This window comes from Periplaneta americana, chromosome 16 (assembly GCF_040183065.1).
Source record: "Periplaneta americana isolate PAMFEO1 chromosome 16, P.americana_PAMFEO1_priV1, whole genome shotgun sequence".
Classification (NCBI taxonomy): Eukaryota; Metazoa; Arthropoda; class Insecta; order Blattodea; family Blattidae; genus Periplaneta; species Periplaneta americana.
In genome coordinates this window covers 4,326,676-4,348,839 of record NC_091132.1, presented here as the reverse complement: position 1 = coordinate 4,348,839, position 22,164 = coordinate 4,326,676, and the positions used below count along the sequence as shown (strand labels likewise).

General features: G+C 36.0%; 1 protein-coding gene across 4 annotated transcripts in view; it reads left to right on the top strand.

Moving 5' to 3' along the window:
* Positions 1-22,164, top strand: part of LOC138716412 (caspase-1-like) — a 42,012-nt gene that overhangs the window by 4,856 nt on the left and 14,992 nt on the right. The window contains exons 1-4 of one of the 4 annotated variants that reach the window (XM_069849479.1): positions 1,051-1,072; positions 12,778-12,883; positions 13,653-13,885; positions 20,650-20,831. In XM_069849479.1, the coding sequence (XP_069705580.1) occupies positions 1,066-1,072; positions 12,778-12,883; positions 13,653-13,885; positions 20,650-20,831 (528 nt within the window). In that variant the 5' untranslated portion in view covers positions 1,051-1,065. Of the gene's footprint in view, positions 1-1,050; positions 1,073-10,131; positions 10,259-10,306; positions 10,439-12,777; positions 12,884-13,652; positions 13,886-20,649; positions 20,832-22,164 lie in introns of those variants that run through there. The other 3 variants (XM_069849481.1, XM_069849482.1, XM_069849480.1) reach the window with 3 other exon arrangements.

Here is a 22,164-nt window from a genome sequence, read left to right as displayed (position 1 = left end):
ATAATTGTCAGTGCGGTATCCGTATACTGAAATTTTCCAAATTAATATCAATAATATGAAATAACCACTGTATAAATTACGTTACAAATTATGTGGAATTATGTAAACACGTATAACTCATGTGAATTGGGAGGTTAAATCCAACCAGGTAGCCTGCTTTTCTCTTAGAGAACTTCCGTCAGTACTTTTATTCTGTAATATGGATGCATAATTGCTGACGAGTTCTAAAGGAATTTCCACTTCGAACTGTGAGAAGTTCGGTGCTCTTTTCTTTTTTTCTTCCATGATTATTGAAACTTGTTATTTGAAAACTGCGAGGATGTTTGAAAGCACTCCGACAAACAAAAACGAAGCGACAATTGACAGAGTGCGTTCGTTCGCTGTTTTATGCGCGGTAACCTAGCGCTCAGATGATTCTTCTCAAGCGAGCGTACCGTCAGCTGACGGTACTGAGTTGATCGAGGGAAAATGTCGGTGCACCGCATCTGTAACTTGATCGTTGTCAAGAATTAACCATGTTTCCGTGATTGCTGATAAACGGGCTAGATGATCGAGAATGGTGCACACGGCCATACCTGTATCTCGTAAACATGAGGGAGAGGGTTGACTCGGTTTCAGTCGCTCACGTAATACGTAGGTACAACCAAAGTCAAGGGCAACCTAGCTAACCTAGTGAAATGACGTACACAGCGTCATAGAATAAATTGCATATTTAATCGTAAATTATACAAACCAAATATCTTTTCCAGTAGTATGAACATATGCATTAATATTAACAATGTGCACAGCAAATGATTGTGACCATATTATGCATTAGTGCTTATGCTTTATTACAACGAATTACAATATACATTTTGAAGTTTTCAAATGAAAAAGATATTCTATTCTCCTTCAAACATGATCTGTATTGGGAAAAACTTCTATGTTGCATGACGTGACGGGGGCAAATTTAAACCAAGAGGAGGTATTAGTGTTTCCTTCATGTGGGTTAACATTTCGGTCTCCACTAGAACTTCTTGTTCATCTCGAATGATACACAGAATAGAAGATTCTACATTTTTGTGGATGAAAGGTACTGTATCTGCCTGAACTGAAGTTAGACGTTCTCTGTTTATGTAATGCAACATGTTTTTTATGCATCTTCCAAGGGGAGGACACGCTCTGTATATCACCGAATTAAATAAGATTGTGTGAGATGAAAGTACAAGAAGTACTGTTTAAAGTCATACCTGGTATGGGTGGCCAATGACCCCTCGTTTTGGAAATATTGGCTATTGTTTATGACATGCTTCCGTTAGGTGCCTAATAAGGAAGCATTAGACTGTGTAAAAAGCGTAGTTCATATGGTTGGGTGCCGAGTTGTTATCCAGGAAACCGTCGACCTGGTTGGGGAGTTGGTATAGCGCTGGCCTTCTATGCCCAAGGTTGCGGGTTCGATCCCGGGCCAGGTCGATGGCATTTAAGTGTGCTTAAATGCGACAGGCTCATGTCAGTAGATTTACTGGCATGTAAAAGAACTCCTGCGGGACAAAATTCCGGCACATCCGGCGACGCTGATATAACCTCTGCAGTTGCGAGCGTCGTTAAATAAACCATAACTTTTATAACTCCAGGAAACTTGAGTTCAAATCTTAACTGGCCGTATATTTTTTTCTTTTAATAATGATTAATAGTGTGATCACAGTACTCTATTTACATATTTCATATTTCTCAATGTATTGAACGCTTCATCATGTTTTAAACAAATCACTAATTAACTAACATTGTATTGTAAAGGATAAACAAGGAAATATTGCTCACGTATGCAGGTCACTGGTGTCTGTTTTGTTTCTATTCCACTTCATTTTGTGCATGATTCATTATGATAAATGTCATAAAAACACACAAAACATACAAATTTCCTGCACCATGGACAGCAAATGAAAGAAGGTTTTCCTATGGAGTTGAGACGTCAGCTTTCCTGAAGAAGAACGGGTTACACATATATGTATTTCCCAATTTAGAAGTGAGTTCATCTACTTGACGCTGCACTCTTGGGCCAAATTGTCCTTTTGGTTATAATAATAATAATAATAATAATAATAATAATAATAATAATAATAATAATATCAAGTTTTAAAAAATGAGAAGACATTAGGATTCGAAGTGGGGTTGCCTGGATGACAAGTCAGCATCCAACCATATGAGATACGCTGTTACGTAGCCTAATGCTTCCCTAACGGAAGTATGTCACAAGCAATTGCCAGTATTTCCAAAACGAGGGGTCATTGGCCACCCATACCAGGTATGACTTTAAACAGCACGTCTTGTACTTTCATCTCACAAAATCTAATTTAATTCGGTGATATACAGAGCGTGTCCTCTCCTTGTTAGTTGCGAAATGTTGTTGTATATATTTATGGTAGCCACTTATTATTGTTCCACACATGCAATGGTGGCATTACTGTCTGTTTTTGTTTTGACGTGTGTATGTAGGCACGCCGAGGGGGCGAGAGATGCGGGCCGATGCAAGTACTATCTCTTCCAAGAAGATGAACAAATGACATCGCTATGGAAATAAAGAACGTAGCAAGAGAAAAATTCGAAGCTAATTAAACGCGCAACAAATGTTTACGAATGAAATAATAATACCGTGCGATACAAGACACGTATTCACATGCAATGGAACAAACTAAAGTCGGAATTTAACTATCACAACGCAAGACTGATTCTATCGATGTCATTATTTTCTTTTCCGACTGTACTCCTGAATATCATTTAAGCTATCTCGTGACTTTTCCTGTCGCCCGCTCTTCCTTATCGCATTGTTTCATTCGCATTCCTTCCGTCGGTATTCCCTGCTTGCGAGATCTATACCACCACCACCATCACCACCAAACAGATTAGTTGGAAACTCGAGATAGTGGTAGAGATAACAACAAAGAGGGTATCAGGTAGATCTAGTGCTGCTCATGATTAGGTTTTCTCCGGAGCGGTTGTTTGCGCGCTTTCAATCGGAGACCTCCGGATTACCTCCGATTGATGCCGTGCAGATTGTATATGTGCTGTGGCGCAGACATACACTTTCCGCTGAGCATTCCTTTAATCGGATCAGGTAATGATTCGAGTCCGCTGACGTCCGCGTATCTTTTAAAATAAGTTGTAATTTGTTGTTTATTCTTTCTTTTATGTTAATCTCTCTTTCTTTCTTCGGCTTTTTTTTCTTGTTTTGCTTGAAGTTCTACGTTAGCTGACAGATTTTTTCTAGTTTTGAAATTCATAGTATATGTGGAAAGGCGTGTTAGTTTTATGTCATTGATCAAATTAATAACATTCAATCTAACTGCAAAACTAACGCAGAAGTAAAGCTATTCAGTAGCTGATGTAAACATTTATACTATAGTTCTCCTAGAAACTCCCGTTTAATCGCAAACATTGTTTGTCAATTATTATTCTAATCGGTTTAGTTTAACGTAAAATATATTAAGGGAGCTTCAGAATGGAACAAAAGAAACGTGGGCTATCAATGGGATAAAGTTTACTGTCCAACATAATTTATTCAGATTCTTCACCGGACAGGATTGTGATTATTGTGTTAAAGGGTGTCCGTATTTGAACTGCCTCTTCTAAAACGCACCACTCTTTCTCTGTAATAAAAATATAAGCGGATATCAACTTAAGGATAATTGTAATTATATTATTACCACTTGTTTCTTTAGTTTCATTCGGAAATATTTTAATCCAAACAGTAAAATATAACTCAAGTCGTCTTTTAAATATTTCATATGTTTTTCATTGCCTCGAAAGTTACGTTTTAGAGAAATTTCTGGACTTTTTCCTATACTGTGGGCCTTTGGGAACAATAGCACTAAAACAGTTTAAAAATAAATCGTATCAAATGTTTTGCGTAATTGTTTTCATCAAGTTCGCGATTATGCGATCGCTTCAAATGGTCTAACAAATTCGAAGTTCCACCACCCTTAGAGTAAATTCGCCCACAAAGTTTACAGAGCACGACTTTATTATTACATTCAACTAAATTAAAGAATTTCCATGCGACGGATATCCGATTTGGTGCCATTTTATTCCTCTCACAACTACCGTCAGTCCGTACGCGCCGGTCGTCCTTGAGCTAACTGTCGCTTCGCTCCGAACCACCGCATTCCTCCGTAGTTCCCTGTTCCACCTACGGTAGTATCGGAGATCACCGGTGGAGAGATTTATTCGTAATCTCCGATTCCTCCGCGGTTGTAGTCACTCGGATGAGCAGCACTGGGTAGATCACATTCCTATGATATTTATGCTGAAAAAGTAACGTGAAGGGGTGACAAAACTTTTTGGATACCGGTTTGTGAGAACCTCAGTGTGGTTGGTCTTTAGATAGATTATGATATTTTTTTTACAAAAACACAAAGTCTCATAAAATGTAACTTCGCTCTTATTTCACAGGAACGCACACATTTTTCATTTTGTACTCAATTTCGCGGTTTATCGCGGATTAAAAAACTACAGTAATATACTTAACATCTTTTTAAACATAACATTACTTATTTTGACAGCATTTGGACACATTTCGCATTTATTGTGATTGAGAAAATTCATCACCACTAGTCATGCGGTAAGTGTATAAAGTCTCCCAGAACTTCTTACATCAGTACATGTATAGCCTACAAAACGTAATGGTGGGCATTTTGAGTAATTTTTCCGAAATTCAGATAAGATTCTCTGCATTTCATTGAATAAATAATTCACTAGTTACACGAAAGAGTCCACACGTGTGGAGTAACGGTCAGCGCGTCTGGCCGCGAAACCAGGTGGCCCGGTTCGAATCCCGGTCGGGTCAAGTTACCTGGTTGAGGTTTTTTCCGGGGTTTTCCTTCAACCCAATACGAGCAAATGCTGGGTAACTTTCGGTGCTGGACCCCGGACTCATTTCACCGGCATTATCACCTTCATTTCATTCAGACGCTAAATAACCTAGATGTTGGTAAAGCGTCGTAAAATAACCCAATACTTACTTACTTATTGGTTTTTAAGGAACCCGGAGGTTCACTGCCGCCCTCACATAAGCCCGCCATTGATCCCTATCCTGAGCAAGATTAATCCAGTCTCTATCATCATATCCCAACTCCCTCAAATCCATTTTAACATTACACTCCCATCTACGTCTCGGCCTCCCCAAAGGTATTTTTCCCGCCGGCCTCACAACTAACACTCTATATGCATTTCTGGATTCCCCCATACGTGCTACATGCCCTGCCCGTCTTAAGCGTCTGGATTTAATGTTCCTAATTGTCAGGTGAAGAATACAATGCGTGCAGCTCTGCGTTGTGTAACTTTCTCCATTCTCCTGTAACTTCATCCCTCTTAGCCTCAAATATTTTCCTAAGAACCTTATTCTCAAACACCCTTAATCTCTGTTTCTCTCTCAAAGTGAGAGTCCAAGCGTCACAACCATATAGAACAACCGGTAATATAACTGTTTTATAAATTCTAACTTTCAGATTTTTTGACAGCAGACTAGATGACAAAAGCTTCTCAACCAATAATAACAGGCATTTCCCATATTTATTCTGCGTTTAATTTCCTCCTGAGTGTCATTTATATTTGTTACTGTTGCTCCAAGATATTTGAATTTTTCCACCTCTTCGAAGGATAAATTTCCAATTTTTATATTTCCATTTCGTACAATATTCTGGTCACGAGACATAATCATATACTTAGACTTTTCAGGATTTACTTCCAACCCTATCGCTTACTTGCTTCAAGTAGAATTTCCGTGTTTTCCCTAATCGTTTGTGGATTTTCTCCTAACATATTCACGCCATCCGCATAGACAAGGAACTGATGTAACCCGTTCAATTCCAAAACCTCTGTGTTATCCTGAACTTTCCTAATGGCATATTCTAGAGCAAAGTTAAAAAGTAGAGGTGACAATGCATCTCCCTGCTTTAGCCCGCAGTGAATTGGAAAAGCATCAGAGAGAGACTGGCCTATACGGACTCTGCTGTAAGTTTCACTAAGACACATTTTAATTAATCGAACTATTTTCTTGGGAATACCAAATTCAATAAGAATATCATATAAAACTTCTCTCTTAACCGAGTCATACGCCTTTTTGAAATCTATGAATAACTGATGTACTGTACCCTTATACTCCCATTTTTTTCTCCAATATCTGTCGAATACAAAAAATCTGATCAATAGTCGATCTATTACGCCTAAAACCACACTGATGATCCCCAATAATTTCATCTACATATGTACGGAGTTAATCTTCTCAAAAGGATATTCGACAAAATTTTGTACGACGTCAACAAAAGTGATATTCCTCGAAAGTTACCACAGTTGGTTTTGTCCCCCTTCTTAGAAATAGGTATGATTATGGACTCTTCCATTGTTCTGGTATAATTTCCTTTTCCCAAATTGCAAGTAAATGTTTATAAATTTCGCTAGATAATGCGCTTCCACCCTCTTGTATTAATTCAGCTGGAATTTGATCAATACCTGGAGACTTGTACTTTTTCAGATTTTCTATTGCAATTTCGACTTCAGAAAGCGTGGGTTCCGGTATAAATGGCTCAGCAGTTTGTATTTCAATTTCGTCCCGATCATTTCTACTCGGCCTATGTATATTTAGCAGTTGCACAAAATAATTTTTCCATCTGTTAAGGATTGAATGAGAGTCTGCAAGCAAGTCACCATTCTCATCCTTGATCACGTTTACCCTTCCCTGATATCCATTTTTAAATTCCTTTATACCCTTATATAAGTCTCGAATGTTTTTATTCTTACTATTTGTTTCTACCTCATTCAGTTTTTCCTTCAAGTAACCTCTCTTTTTATTCCTAAGTGTACGACTTGCTTCCCGTCTTTCATTGAAATAATTATCTCTATTCTCCTCAATTGGATCCTGTAAGAATTTCAATTTTGCCTGTTTCCTTCTATCTACTTCAATGGAACAATCTTCATCAAACCATGGTTTCTTTTTCTTAGTTTCATGATAACCTATGCTCTGCTCAGCTGCAATTTTGATATCTCTGATATTGTGCCACACGCTGTTAACATCTAACTCTTCCTTAGCTTCGTCGGAAGTTGCTAAAGCAGCAAACCTATTCGAAATTTCAACCTGATAACGTTGCTTAGTTTCCTCGTCCTTTAATTTCAAAATATTGAATCTACTAATATTAGCTTGTTGCTCTACTCGCTTAGCTACTGATAGTCTTTCTCTTAATTCTCCAATTACCAAATAATGGTCAGAATTACAGTCTGCCCCCCTGAAATAAATAAAATAAAATGAAATAAAATAAAATAAATACACGAAAGATCACTTACCAGTAGTGCTTTGAGACGACAAAATCCAAGAGCTGGCGTTCTGTTTGCTATAATGTAGTGCATTGAGACTGCAGGAATGCCGTCCCCTTAGGTTTGAATCTGTCCATGTTACTATAGAAATCCTCTGTGTTACTATATAAGTGATTACAATATACGAATAACAGCTTTGTTACGAGAACGTCTGTAAAATTAATTAGTGAAGGCAGGTATCTATTAATAAAGTACAACACTTTAGTTTGCAATCCAAAAGAATAAAGGATAGGCTATCATCTCAAGTGATTTATGATTTCTTTGAATGATAGTTCAAGGAAATAAAATATAAACTGAAAAATCACTGGCAACAAGACGAAAGGGCTGAAATGTAGTTAAACTCGTAGAATGTGGACACAGTCTGTCTTTCCTTTATGACCGACCTCCATTGAAATCTGTAGGGCAAGTTTTAAGATATACAGTATTTCTGGTCCAGAGAAAATACTCTCTTTTGTGTTTTAAAAATATACACCATTCTAATTATACCATTATTTAATTCTCGTGTCATGTTGTTTCAATTTAGGAAAATTTGTAGCAGTGTAAGACACTTTCTCTATTTGTATTGTATTTTAGGTCCAGAAAAAAATACTCCCTTTTAGTATTCAAAATACATGCTAATAGCCACCGGCGTGGCTCAGTCGGTTAAGGCGCTTGCCTGTCGGTCTGAAGTTGCGTTCGGGCGCGGTTCGATCCCCGCTTGGGCTGAATACCTGATTGGGTTTTTTCCGAGATTTTCCCCAACCGTAATGTGAATGCCAGGTAATCTATGGCGAATCCTTGGCCTCATCTCGCCAAATATCATCTCGTTATCACCAATCTCATCGACGCTAAATAACCTAGTAGTTGATACGGCGTCGTTAAATAACCAACTACAGTAGAACCTCTATTATCCGTGGTAATGGAGTGGGCTGAACGGTTAATCGAAAAAATCGGATAATCCGTAATAAGAGATTTTCGTAAATTTAGTGAATATGTAGTCTTGTATTGAACACGCTGGGTAGTGGATCAGAAGTTCATTGATTTAAGTCTGGTTGTTAACAACGGGTTGTTAGTTGCAAGGAAACTCTTTGTAATGGCTGTCTGTGAAAAGATAGGAACAGCGGACGTCTCATGTTGTACTTTATACACTTTATCCTTGATTTTTATTAAATTGCAAACAGTTGTGATTGCAAGTCCGTATTCTGAGATGAGCCAGTTTCTCGTTCCCCAAACCACTCTATTTGCCCTTTTTGATACTTATTAGCCTACAACACGATTTCTTTTGATACACGTGGGACAAATTTCATACAGACAACTTGAACAGTAGACCATACTGTGTAAGAGTGAAGTCTTGTAATAATCCTCTCTCGAAAAAATAACGTGCTAATATAGGGTACAGAGCTTTATATATTTCTCGGGGGGGGGGGGGGGGAAGAAAAAGAAAGGCGAGAGAAAGACAGTCGGATAATCCGCCAATCAGTTAATAGGGTGACGGATAATCGGGGTTCTACTGTACATGGTAATCTAATTCTACCGTTGTTTACCAGTAATTATCGTGTAATGTTGCTTCACTGTACAGGGAGAGTTTGCAGCAGTGTAAGACCCTTAATCCAATTGTATTGCACTTTTGGTCCAGGGGAAATAGTCCGTTTGTGTTTTCAAAATGCATGCTAATCTAGTTCTACCATTGTTTAATTCTCGTGTCATGTTGCTTCAATGTAGAGGGAAAGTTTTCAGCAGTGTAAGACCCTTACTACTCCATTTATATTGCATTTTTGGTCCAGGGAAAATACTTATTATATATATATATATATATATATATATATATTGTGACAGCGACGTGAGATTCGAACTCACGACCAGCGTCCCGCAAGAGAGAAGATCGCGCTGGCTCCACGGAGCACTGAGGGACGGCGCGGGGCGGAGAGAAGAGAGGGGAAAGGGCCTACGCGGCGAGGGAGCGTGCGCGCGCAACTGCTGCGTGCGGAGTGAAGGGGGGACGGACCCTCCCGACTCTTCGAGAAGTCCGTCGAAGTGGAAAAATCGGGAATTCGAACTTTCCAGGCTACGTCGCTGTGGTTATAAAAGAAGAAGCGCCAGGGAACTCGGACAGTGTGTGTGATTCATGATTAGTTCAGTGAGTAAGCCAGTGAACAGAGCAAGCTAGCCAGTCTTGCGTACCGGAGTTCGACTTGAGAGTGCGTCCGCAACTGTGTCAGCATCCGAAGGCCTGAGTTCGAGTGCAGTGGACCGCAGTTGGAGGGACCTGAGTTCGAGTACAGTGGACTGTCTGTGAAGGTCTGTGTTTCGAGATACTGTGAACTCTAGTGACTGAGCTAGAAGAACTGTGAACTGAGAACTGACAGTTCTGATTTGTAAATAGTGCTTTGTAAATATTAGTTACGATTAACAGTTCATTGTTGTTAGTAATAAAACGTCACAATATATATATATATATATATATATATATATATATATATAATTTTACCATTGTTCAATTCTCGTGTCGCATTGCTTCAATGTAGAGGGAAAATTTGCAGCAGTGTAAGAACATATTACAATACTATTTGGAAGACCTCAGCTGCGCTAGTATATCCAAGCCTATATTTAGTCAACTGAGAATTATTTATAAGAAATATTCAACACGTTTCTGATGCGGAAAAATGAATTGCAAAAAGAGCGAAATTTGTGATTTCATTGCCACTGGCAGAGTATTAATTATTGTCTCTTGACTGAAGCATGGTTTCTCCTTATATTATCAAAACAGTTCACATTTCATATTTATCTTATCTATCGATAACATACGGAGGCCACTTGTATCCTCAAACATTTCATGAAGAGGAAGTGCAAAGTGTTTTAGCAATGTGAGATGCGTTTGTTTAGAGGAAAATTGATCCCTTGCTTTGCTGTAGAACCCCGACGAAGCAGGCACTTGGTAAAAAATTATCAACACCGAAAAATAATGAATGCAGCAGAGTAGTGCAATAGTTTTATTAGCAGTTATAGTTACTGTTCTTTAATACGATTAACGTTAATATATTATAACGAGTAGAAGTGAAATAAATGGAATAATAAGGGACCAATTTGTGCGGCGAATATTAAACAAATTTAGTAGGTAATTATAAATTCCAGTGCCGTTTTTCTTTATTTTTCACTTGCTGTTCACAATATCTATATATACATAATTTGAACTGGTAATGGAAATTACGGGAAAACGGCTGGACGGATTTTAATAAATGACCCCTCATTTTGAAGCTTGGAATTCAAAGTTTTTCAGAAAAATAGTAGTTTTCAGTGAAATTTCAATTTTTCAACATAATTTTCCTATTTTCCAAAATCCATCTGTCGTCAGTTTTGAGAACTAGTTAATTGCATTTCAGAATAAAACAAAACACACACTACAGTAAACAATATTACACGAAGGCCATGATCTGCAAGAATGCTGACATATTTAGAGCTCAAATTAAATTGGTTATTAAAAACTTAACTTAAAATAATTTACAGGTTCGATTCTGTGGTGTGTAATTTTCTGGGTACAGCTGTGTATTGGGTATTAAAAACTACAAAGCTTGAGGTGGTTTGATGACATTATTACCATTAGAAATGAAATATTACTGTAGTTAATGCCATGATGTGATTATTTTTCATTAATTATACATATTAACGCTATATTGATGATATGAAAGTGAAACGTTTTGGGGTTATATAAGTAAATGTAGAGAATAACATAAATTAGATTTTGATTTCTATATTTTACTGAGTGGCGGCTATATAGTATATGTTACTGAAAGCTATAAAACTTACGTAAGATAATAATATTATTAAAATCAAATATTTTTATAGTTGTTAAATAAGTGGGGTTGGGAATTTTTCATATATTTAATGGCGGTGTGGTGTAGATATTTATATGCGTGGTTCTCTTGAATATTGGCTCCAGAGAGAGTATCTTTCATTATTATGGAAGCAAATAACTTTCAAAATGTCTGGTATTCTTCATAGAAAATAAACCCTAAAAAATGTTTATTTGAACGTCTAATGAACTTAGTTTGCAGCATTTGCTGCACAAGCCACTAGTAATGATGTAATTACATATTATTTATTTGTAGCTAGTGTGATATTTCTGTATAATATGTTGTACGTTCTTCTGAAGCAGAAAAGAATCAAAATAAACTTAAACATGTATACATTTTATTCCTAGTCATGCAATATTAACTACAATACCGGTATATAAACTACTACTCCATTATTTTCATATTAACCTTCTGTGATGATTATATACCATTTCTCCAGGGGAAAAGGAGTATGAAATAATAATAATAATAATAATAATAATAATAATAATAATAATAATGATGCCACTATTAACATTGTTTTCATTAATAGAAGAGTGTTATGATAAACTATAGTCTATATTTAATGTAATCTATTTTTAAAGGGTGCTAATTTATTTATTTATGATAATTTGTGTCAATTTTTATTTTGATTTAATTGTGTCACTAATAATTTTATTATAGCATTAATAGCTGATACCGGTATTATTAAACATGTTCTTTTGTATTATTTATACTGACGGTGTTTGTTTGTTTTGCATCTTGTATTATATTTTATAGACATGTCCAGTATCATTATAATGACTAAGTAAATGGAATTGAATTTCATTTTGTAAGTAGATATTTGTTATTGTACTCCATTTTTTTTTAAATATTATTTCTGCTATGTTATGTAATTTAAAAATATTTTCATATTACTTAGAGGCCATAACTTTTGTAGGCCCATAGTTGATATAAATTACTGTATAATATTGTACTTTGAAAACAATCTAGTCCACATCTGTGGAGTAATGGTCAGCGCGTCTGGCCGTGAAACCAGGTAGCCCGGGTTCGATTCCCGGTCGGGGCAAGTTACCTGGTTGAGGTTTTTTTCAGGGTTTTCCCTCAACCCAATATGAGCAAATGCTGGGTAACGCGTCGTAAAACAGCCTACTAAAAAAAAATCTATATTACTTACTTTCTTGGAAAAATGAACCGTTAAAAAAATGTATATATTTTTTAGATAAAAGTATTTCATGAAACAATCCACATTTTATCTTAAAAAGAATCCATTTAAAAGTGAAGTAAGATCGTTAATTAGAAACTAGAATAGAAGTTAGCATAGAACCTATTTAAAAATTTGAAATAAAAACTGCAAAGAATATATTTTTAAAATTACTCTAATAGAAAGTTATTCATATTTACTGCATGTAGTTTTATTAATGGTGTGCCATACAGAATTGTTTTCCAGATTTCGTATGTGTACTGGCCCCCCTTCAAGAGTCGACTAGCATTGCGATTTTATTTCTTGCTTCATCATTTAAATAGTCGAAGTTTGTCACACAAATTCCAGCAACTTACAAGACATTTGATCAAAATTATTTTCATAAGATGACGTCTGACAGGAATGCTTGCTTTATTGCAGGCATGGACCACAAAGGAGATTCCCAGAAGGACACACAGCTTAGCTCTCAGCCTGATGCCTATCCAATTGCGAAGAGGAAACATTTGGATGTGTTGCCAGACATACCGTAAGTTCTGCAACCTTTGACATTGAGCACTATGGCGGCATGTACTTCATTGGCTATGTTGTTGCACATCTAGGGCGTTCACTAAAGAGCTATAGATAATGTAAGGCAAACAGTAGGAAATACGATGAAAGAATAATGGAACGGAGAAAAATTCTCTCCGGTGCCGGGATTTGAACCCGGGTTTTCAGCTCTACGTGCTGATGCTTTATCCACTAAGCCACACTGGATACCTACCCCGGTGCCGGACAGAATCGTCTCAGATTAAGTTCCAACTCTTGGGTTCCCTCTAAAATAAAAATAAAAATAATATATAAACAGTAGGAAAGATTGGAGATTGCTGGGTTTGTAGTGAAAGACCTGCTAACACAGCTTCATTTCTTCATCTGTCTGTCCATTTCACACGCTCCATTTTTCTTCATATCCACATTTCAAATGCTTCTAGTCGCTTCTCTTCACTTCGTCGTAATGTTCATATTTCTGCTGCGATATGCCATAGTCCACACAAAGCACTTCAATAGTCTCTTCCTGAAATGTTTTTCCAGAGGTCTTCAGAAGATGCTCCTTTGCTTGCTAAAAGCTACCTTTGCCATTGCTATGGACTGCAATAAATGAAATAAAAGAAATGGAACAAAATACCCTCAGTGGTACTAATACTTGGGTAGTGCAGAAGATGAGCTGCCAGCTATCAGAATATATTTTATACAGAAATTAGAGAAATGCATTTTACACAAGTGTTGGTAGACTACAAGTGTATATTCTGTTTGTACAGGACGGAGTTGAAGCCCAACGATTTGTACTACTCCATGAAGAGACCAGAGAGAGGACTGGCTGTAATATTTAATCATGAATTCTATGACGAAATAGACGGAGAGAAACCTGAGAATCGACATGGAACTAATGCAGATGTGGAAAACCTGAACATCACTCTGAGCAATCTTGGTTTTGTTGTTGACGTACAGCACAATTTGACGTGTGCTGAAATACTGGGACATGTTGGACAAAGTGAGTAGCTACCTAACATATGGACAGTTGCATATTACTGTACCATCTTAAATCCTTGTAAAAGTTGACTTAACCGTAGTTTTCACAGCATTACAGGCTGGTGGTACTCTTGCAGGTTTGTCTTACATAGAATGTGAATTATGTTTCATTCTTGAACTGAAAATTATTATGCAACAAAATTCTCATAACAGCTTAAATCCAGACATTTGAGATGGGCAGGGCATGTAGCACGTATGGGCGAATCCAGAAGTGCATATAGAGTGTTAGTTGGGAGGCCAGAGGGGAAAATACCTTTGGGGAGGCCGAGACGTAGATGGGAAGATAATATTAAAATGGATTTGAGGGAGGTGGGATATGATGGTAGAGACTGGATTCATCTTGCTCAGGATAGGGACCAATGGCGGGCTTATGTGAGGGCGGCAATGAACCTCCGGGTTCCATAAAAGCCAGTAAGTAAGTAACTAAGTAAGTAGCAGCTTAGATTAATTTAATGTTGTTGTTGTTTTCTAATGCCAGGCGTTTGACAATAAAATCATTTGACCTCTTGCACTCCAATATTTTTCAAAGATATTATCATGGCCAGCCACTGAAGCACAGATTTTGAGGTGTTCCGAATCCATTTCTTGGTTTGAGTTGCACAATGGACAGTTAGGGGACTGATATATTCCAATTCTATGCAGGTGTTTGGCCAAACAATCATGGCCTGTTGCCAATCTAAATGCGGCTACAGACGATTTTCGTGGTAAATCGGGAATTAACTGTGAATTTTGATGCAGAGAGTTCCATTTTTTCCCTTGGGATTGTGTTATCAAATTTTGTTTGTTGAAGTCTAAGTATGTAGATTTAATAAATCTCTTCACAGAGTAATACGTAGATTTAGTAACAGGTCTGTAAGTAGCAGTGCTGCCCTTCTTTGCTAAAGCATCCGCATTCTCGTTTCCCAGGATTCCACAATGGGATGGTATCCATTGGAATACAATAACTTTTATTGAGTGATATTAATTGAGAGAGCATTTTATTTATTTCTGCTGTTTGAGATGAAGGTGTGTGTTTAGAGATGATTGATAGAATAGCTGCTTTGGAGTCTGACAATATAACTGCATTCCTAAATTTATTGATGTGGCATAGAAGATTCCTGAGACATTCACTTATTGCAATGATTTCACCATCAAAACTTGTTGTTCCATGTCCAAGAGATCTATAAAGTGAGAAGAGACAGCACGTAACACCTGCACCGGCAACTTGTTCTCTGGAGATCAAGGATCCGTCGGTGTATAAATGAAGCCAGTTTTGTGGAGGGTACCTAATATTAATTGACTCTAAAGACAATTGTTTTAGTATTTCAGTGTTTACTTCTGATTTCAGTATTTCTTCTGTTAAATTTAAATTATATTCTATATTTAATAGAGTTAAAGGGTTTGGTTTAATTTGTAAGTTTTCTTTTAAATTCGGGATATTGATTTTCTGTTTTAATTGGAAACTAATTTAATGTACAAATCTGTCTTATAAGATTCTCCATTCCAAGTCAATTCGTCCACAGCACAATGTCCGATATACAGAAAGACCACTACAAAATGCCCAATCAAGTAAGGCACTACCTACTCAAAATGTCCGATAAGCAGAAACATCCATAAATCAAAATTATGCACAAATAGAAATATCTACAAGTCAAAATGTCCAATACATAGAAATGCCTACAAATCAAAATGTTCAGTAGGCCTATATACTATGTACTGCGACGATTATTTGACATTCTTTTCGGAGAGCTGCACCACTAAGATTTCCACCAAGGACAACAATATTAGCAGGCATTTTCATATCATTTCAAGCTGCATGCTGACCCCAATGCAGCAGAAAATTAGGAACTAAAATTTGTTACAGAATATTATAAATTTAGCTTATATTTCATTGTTAAATTATTCATTCACATTTAAATAATATTAGTCTGGGCATTTATGATACCGTACATATTATAACTCTGGATATTTTTTATAATGGCCATTTAATGACTGTAGAAATTTTTAATATTGCACATTTAAGATACTGATAATTTAATGGCTGTGGACATTTTTGATATTGGACATTTAAGATACTGATCATTTAATGACTGTGGACATTTTTGATATTGGACATTTAAGATACTGATCATTTAATGGCTGTGGACATTATTGATACTGGACATTAATAATGGACATTTTTACAGTGTACATTTCGCAGTGAACTAATTGACTGATATACCGGTAATCAAAATTCCCATAATATTTGGATTCATGTCATGAATCTTACACAAAATGTGAAGTTAATTTCATTCTTGAACTGAAAATTATCTTAACAGCAAGAATATCGTAAGACTTGGGGTATAGTTCATGTACAAATCAGTATGGGGAGTTTGTTTCGGACATTCCCTGTGGTGTTATGGCATAAGCTGATATGCACACTTTCCTTATTTTACAGAAGAGCAGTTTCAAAGTTAATTCTTCGAGGAAAAATCCGAGATACATTAGAAGCAATAATTTTTTATTAATATCAGCGTTGGCTACTAATGGGAGTAGGCACAGGCTACTGTGTTTTGCATTAACATTAAAAGCAATATTTGCAAGATATCTAGACAACAAAATATTTTTGCCAGAATTTTACATATCGGCTTCTGTCATAACGCTACAGCTACAGCCCTGACTTATAAACTATTTGGTTATGTAGTCATAGTCGCAGATAACATGATTATCAGGCTGATATTCCAGTACTAATATCTGACAGTTACACCTCAAACTTTATACAAGAACAGATACTATTAAAATAATATCCATTAACATTCATTGAAATACTCTAAATAAGCAATTAAGTTAGTGTTTAACGTGTATTTCAAGAATTAAGTTTATTCATTTAAATTTAATAGGTTAATTCTGCAGCATAAATACAGCTAAAAATTTCAGATTATGAGGGAAAATACAGACTTCCCAGTTCAAAAGGGAAACAACTCAAAATGTAAAGTTTTGAGAAACCTGAATTTTAAAGGTTCATGTTGATGTGGGGGGGGGAGGAAATATATATATACTCTTATTTGAAACTTACTTACTTACTTACAAATGGCTTTTAAGGAACCCGAAGGTTCATTGCCGCCCTCACATAAGCCCGCCAGCGGTCCTTATCCTGTGCAAGATTAATCCAGTCTCTATCATCATACCCCACCTCCCTCAAATCCATTTTAATATTATCCTCCCATCTACGTCTCGGCCTCCCTAAAGGTCTTTTTCCCGCTGGCCTCCCAACTAACACTCTATATGCATTTCTGGATTCGCCCATACGTGCTACATGCCCTGCCCATCTCAAACGTCTGGATTTAATGTTCCTAATTATGTCAGGTGAAGAATACAATGCGTGCAGTTCTGTGTTGTGTAACTTTCTCCATACTCCTGTAACTTCATCCCGCTTAGCCCCAAATATTTTCCTAAGCACCTTATTCTCAAACACTCTTAACCTATGTTCCTCTCTCAAAGTGAGAGTCCAAGTTTCACAACCATACAGAAGAACCGGTAATGTAACTGTTTTATAAATTCTAACTTTCAGATTTTTGGACAGCAGACTGGATGACAAAAGCTTCTCAACCGAATAATAACAGGCATTTCCCATATTTATTCTGCGTTTAATTTCCTCCCGAGTGTCATTTATATTTGTTACTGTTGCTCCAAGATATTTGAATTTTTCCACCTCTTCGAAGGTTAAATCTCCAATTTTTATATTTCCATTTCGTACAATATTCTGGTCACGAGACATAATCATATACTTTGTCTTTTCGGGATTTACTTCCAAACCGATCGCTCTACTTGCTTCAAGTAAAATTTCCGTGTTTTCCCTAATCGTTTGTGTATTTTCTCCTAACATATTCACGTCATCCGCATAGACAAGAAGCTGATGTAACCCGTTCAATTCCAAACCCTGCCTGTTATCCTGAACTTTCCTAATGGCATATTCTAGCGCGAAGTTAAAAAGTAGAGGTGACAATGCATCTCCCTGCTTTAGCCCGCAGTGAATTGGAAAAGCATCAGATAGAAACTGACCATTACGGACTCTGCTGTATGTTTCACTGAGACACATTTTAATTAATCGAATTAGTTTCTTGGGAATACCAAATTCAATAAGAATATCATATAATACTTCCCTCTTAACCGAGTCATATGCCTTTTTGAAATCTACGAATAACTGATTACAGTATGTATAAAACATCATTAACGGAATTTGGAGTAATTTCGACAATCCCTTGATTTTTCACAGCAACATAAAGCAAGTTTCTCAAAACTTTTAATTTTGAGTTGTTTCCCTTTTTGAAATGGGCTGTCAATGTCTTCAGACTTGAAATTATTATCTTGGACACTATCTGTGGCTCATATTTTCTTGGCTATTTGGGAAGTGTAACCTGCAACATAAATGGACACTTTCATAACGTTATTCTGCTTGTGGGGCGAATGGATGAAATTATCTTCAGCCATTTTGGAGGTAGAAACTTTTTTGCAAAGGGAACTGTTAATATCTGATAAAATATAAGAATGTTAATGTCTCTTTTTATTTTAAGAAAGGCAACAATAAAATATGCTAACTGACTTCCAACTAAAAATGACAAATTTGTGTGCTGAAATATTTACGTGTATTTTTATACAGTAAGTTGATAAAGAGACTGAAAATACACAAAAGATTTAGCAGTAATAAACTTTAGTGAGAGCAACAGAAAAGAACAAAATGAAATAATATGAACATAAGGCAATTATTTGACGAAGAATTCTAAGTATGACGTACTGGTATTGATATTAATTATTATTTGGATATTCGCATTAATGGCTTTAGTAGGTACAGTAATACATGGATCACACTTTTCTCAGATCTTCATGTCACTTTTCCCCCAGCATACTGAAAAACACTCCTGCACAGCATTTCATTCCCCACATTTAATGCACCTTATTTCATTCAAGTAATAGGTAAAAAATAGCCCTATAATTACTTTTTATTTCCGTATTTCTCTTATTCAGTAGTCTCAGTCAGTGGCGTATACTGGTTAAAGGGTTTGGGCTACCGCTGACCCTATTATTACACAAAATATATCTAACAATTACTTTAATTTTAATTACTATGGTAAAACTAATAACACAAAATTATTACATTATGTTATATTATAAACTTTTTCTTTTGTAATTTCCTTGGGCTACCGCCTGTAGCCCCGGTAGCCCGCAAAATACGCCCCTGGTCTCAGCAGTCCCAAGTTTGCCACCAACTTCAAAATGTACCTAAAATACAATCTTTTGATAAATAACAATTCATTGCTTTATCAACTTTTCAATATAACAAAACTTTCAGTAGTGTAGATGAAAGTATGCACTATATTTCCATTATACCGTACTCCAAAATGTATCTAAAATACAATCTTTTGATAATGAACAATTCATTGCTTTATCAACTTTCAATATAATAAAACTTTCAGTAGTGTAGATGAAAGTATGCACTGTATTTCCACTATACTCCAAAATGTATCTAAAATACAATCTTTTGATAATGAACAATTCATTGCTTTATCAACTTTCAATATAATAAAACTTTCAGTAGTGTAGATGAAAGTATGCACTGTATTTCCACTATACTCCAAAATGTATCTAAAATACAATCTTTTGATAATGAACAATTCATTGCTTTATCAACTTTCAATATAACAAAACTTTCAGTAGTGTAGATGAAAGTATGCACTATATTTCCATTATACCGTACTCCAAAATGTATCTAAAATACAATCTTTTGATAATGAACAATTCATTGCTTTATCAACTTTCAATATAACAAAACTTTCAGTAGTGTAGATGAAAGTATGCACTATATTTCCATTATACCGTACTCCAAAATGTATCTAAAATACAATCTTTTGATAATGAACAATTCATTGCTTTATCAACTTTCAGTATAACAAAACTTGCAATCTTGTAGTTAAAAGTATGCAATATTTCACAACTGATTACAATATTCTATCTCAACCTGAAGCAACACTTTCGAATCTCTGTCCACTAACCCCATTTCATCGAAATTTTAAGTATGGCTTAAATTTTTATGACATTCCATACCATACCATACCATACTTTTCCTCACTCTATGTTTTTAGAATGAAGATTGACAGTTGCAGTTGGAAATAATCAATAATCAATCTTCTTAATGTATCCAGCTGTTTGCTGACAACATAAAGTCCACTATAGTCCACTGTAGTCTATTCAGTTGTTGTTTTTCACGAGAAATGAGAGGTATTTTGATCGGTGTTCATTATAGATGCCTGTTGCTAGTAGCCAGAGTTGGACATATAAATGCATATTTTATTATTTCTCAGGATGTGGTTAGATTGGGTCAGGTTTTAAAATATTGCATACTTTGGTTAATTACATTCTAGGAATCGTTCTAAAACCGTAAAGTAACATTGAAAGACTATGGGTTTCTTTTTTTCTTTTATTTTCCCAGACACTTTTATCACTCGTTTTACAAATGGAATGAGACCGATTGTATGGCCTGGCAAGTGAAATTAGTGAATTATTTATTTAAGGAAATAGAGACGGCATGAGCTTCAGTCCTTTAGGACTTTAGATTTGACTTGCTCTGTGTGTATATGTGTATGGTCAGTGATTAATATCGATGTACCTGCCATAGTCTATTAATTGGCTGGATTTATATTTAGTTAATGTATAGTTAATATTATGATTTTCATGGTCTACTGATAGTATAATGAGAAAATTGTTTTACAGTATCCAAAAGAGACGAACTGAGGGACCACGACTGTTTTGCAGTCTTTGTCTTGTCACATGGAGACGAACAGGAGTTTGTGTACGCTAGGGACAGAGCGTACTATATCAAGCTGTTGACAGAGCCATTTATAGGAAAGAACTGCCTGCAGCTAGCAAATAAGCCCAAGTTATTTTTCATTCAGGTAAATTTTGCTCCTCTCTTTTCTGTGATGGAATTTACATACATACATTTTTTTTGTGCTCATATATATATATATATATATATATATTGGTGCCCTTTTATTTTCTCATTACAAAAGTACAAAGGGAACATTTTTTTTTTCGTGCAAAGGGTCCATTTTTTATTTTTGGAAATAATGATTGGAACATCACTGATGTCTAAAATGTAGGTTTGTACATGCTGTCTCTCTCTCTCTCTCTCTGTGCAGTGATTTCTCTGAATCTGTTGCATGGATTTTACTGCACGAAGGACTTTGGTACTGGTATTCCAGAGAAACTTGTACAAAAGAATGACACAAATTAGAGGAATAAATTGTGGGATGAAACTTGAAAGTAAAACAATTTAGCATGTGCTGATGATACTGTGTCGTTAGGTGGATCGTAGGATGAGATAAAAGTCTTAACGACAGCTTTAAATGAATCACTAGCATCAACGAAGTCCTTGCATCTTAGCCAGCAGCTAAAATCAATCACTTGAATAATATTCTGTGGTATTACTTCCTTTATGAAAGTGACGACTTATCAGTATCTTCTATTTCATGGAAATCGAGTGTTCCTGATCTGTTAACTTGTATGGCCTTGTATCATGCTGACTCCATGACCAGGAGTCCCACTATTTGTGATTGTCTTAAGATTGGTTTAAAGTTCTCCCAAAAATGAGAACAAGCCATGACAGATAGGTCAGTCCTTGACTGTTTTTTATCATCATCATCATCATCACCACGACCACGACCACTTCCAATACCACTACCACTACCACTACTACTACTACTGTGCTAAAATCAATTTAAAAAAAAAATTATAAATTGAATTCAACAAATTGAGAGTGTATCTCAAACATTGAAGTGTCAAAAGAAATCCAAACTCCCTTAATGCCGAACATAATAGTAAGAGTAATAATGGATGAGTCTAAAAGGGAACATATTGAATATAAAAGCACCTGAGAATGTAATTGCTGGTATTCTAATAATGTAATTTTAGACAAATGAAGGTACATACTGCACTACACAATTTATGTGTAATTTGGAAGAGAAATAAATGCAATTTAATAATATACGGAGTCAACCATAAGTAATGTCATGAATATCAAGGAGTTATTCTTTGAGATGTGGATATGGAGAAGAATGGAACATGTGAAGTGGACAGACAGAATAAGAATTAATGAAGCTGTGTTGAAAAGAGTGGGTGAAGAAAGAATGATGCTGAAACTGATCAGGAAGAGGAAAAGGAATTGGTTGGGTCACTGGCTGAGAAGAAACTGCCTACTGAAGGATGCACTGGAAGGAATGGTGAACG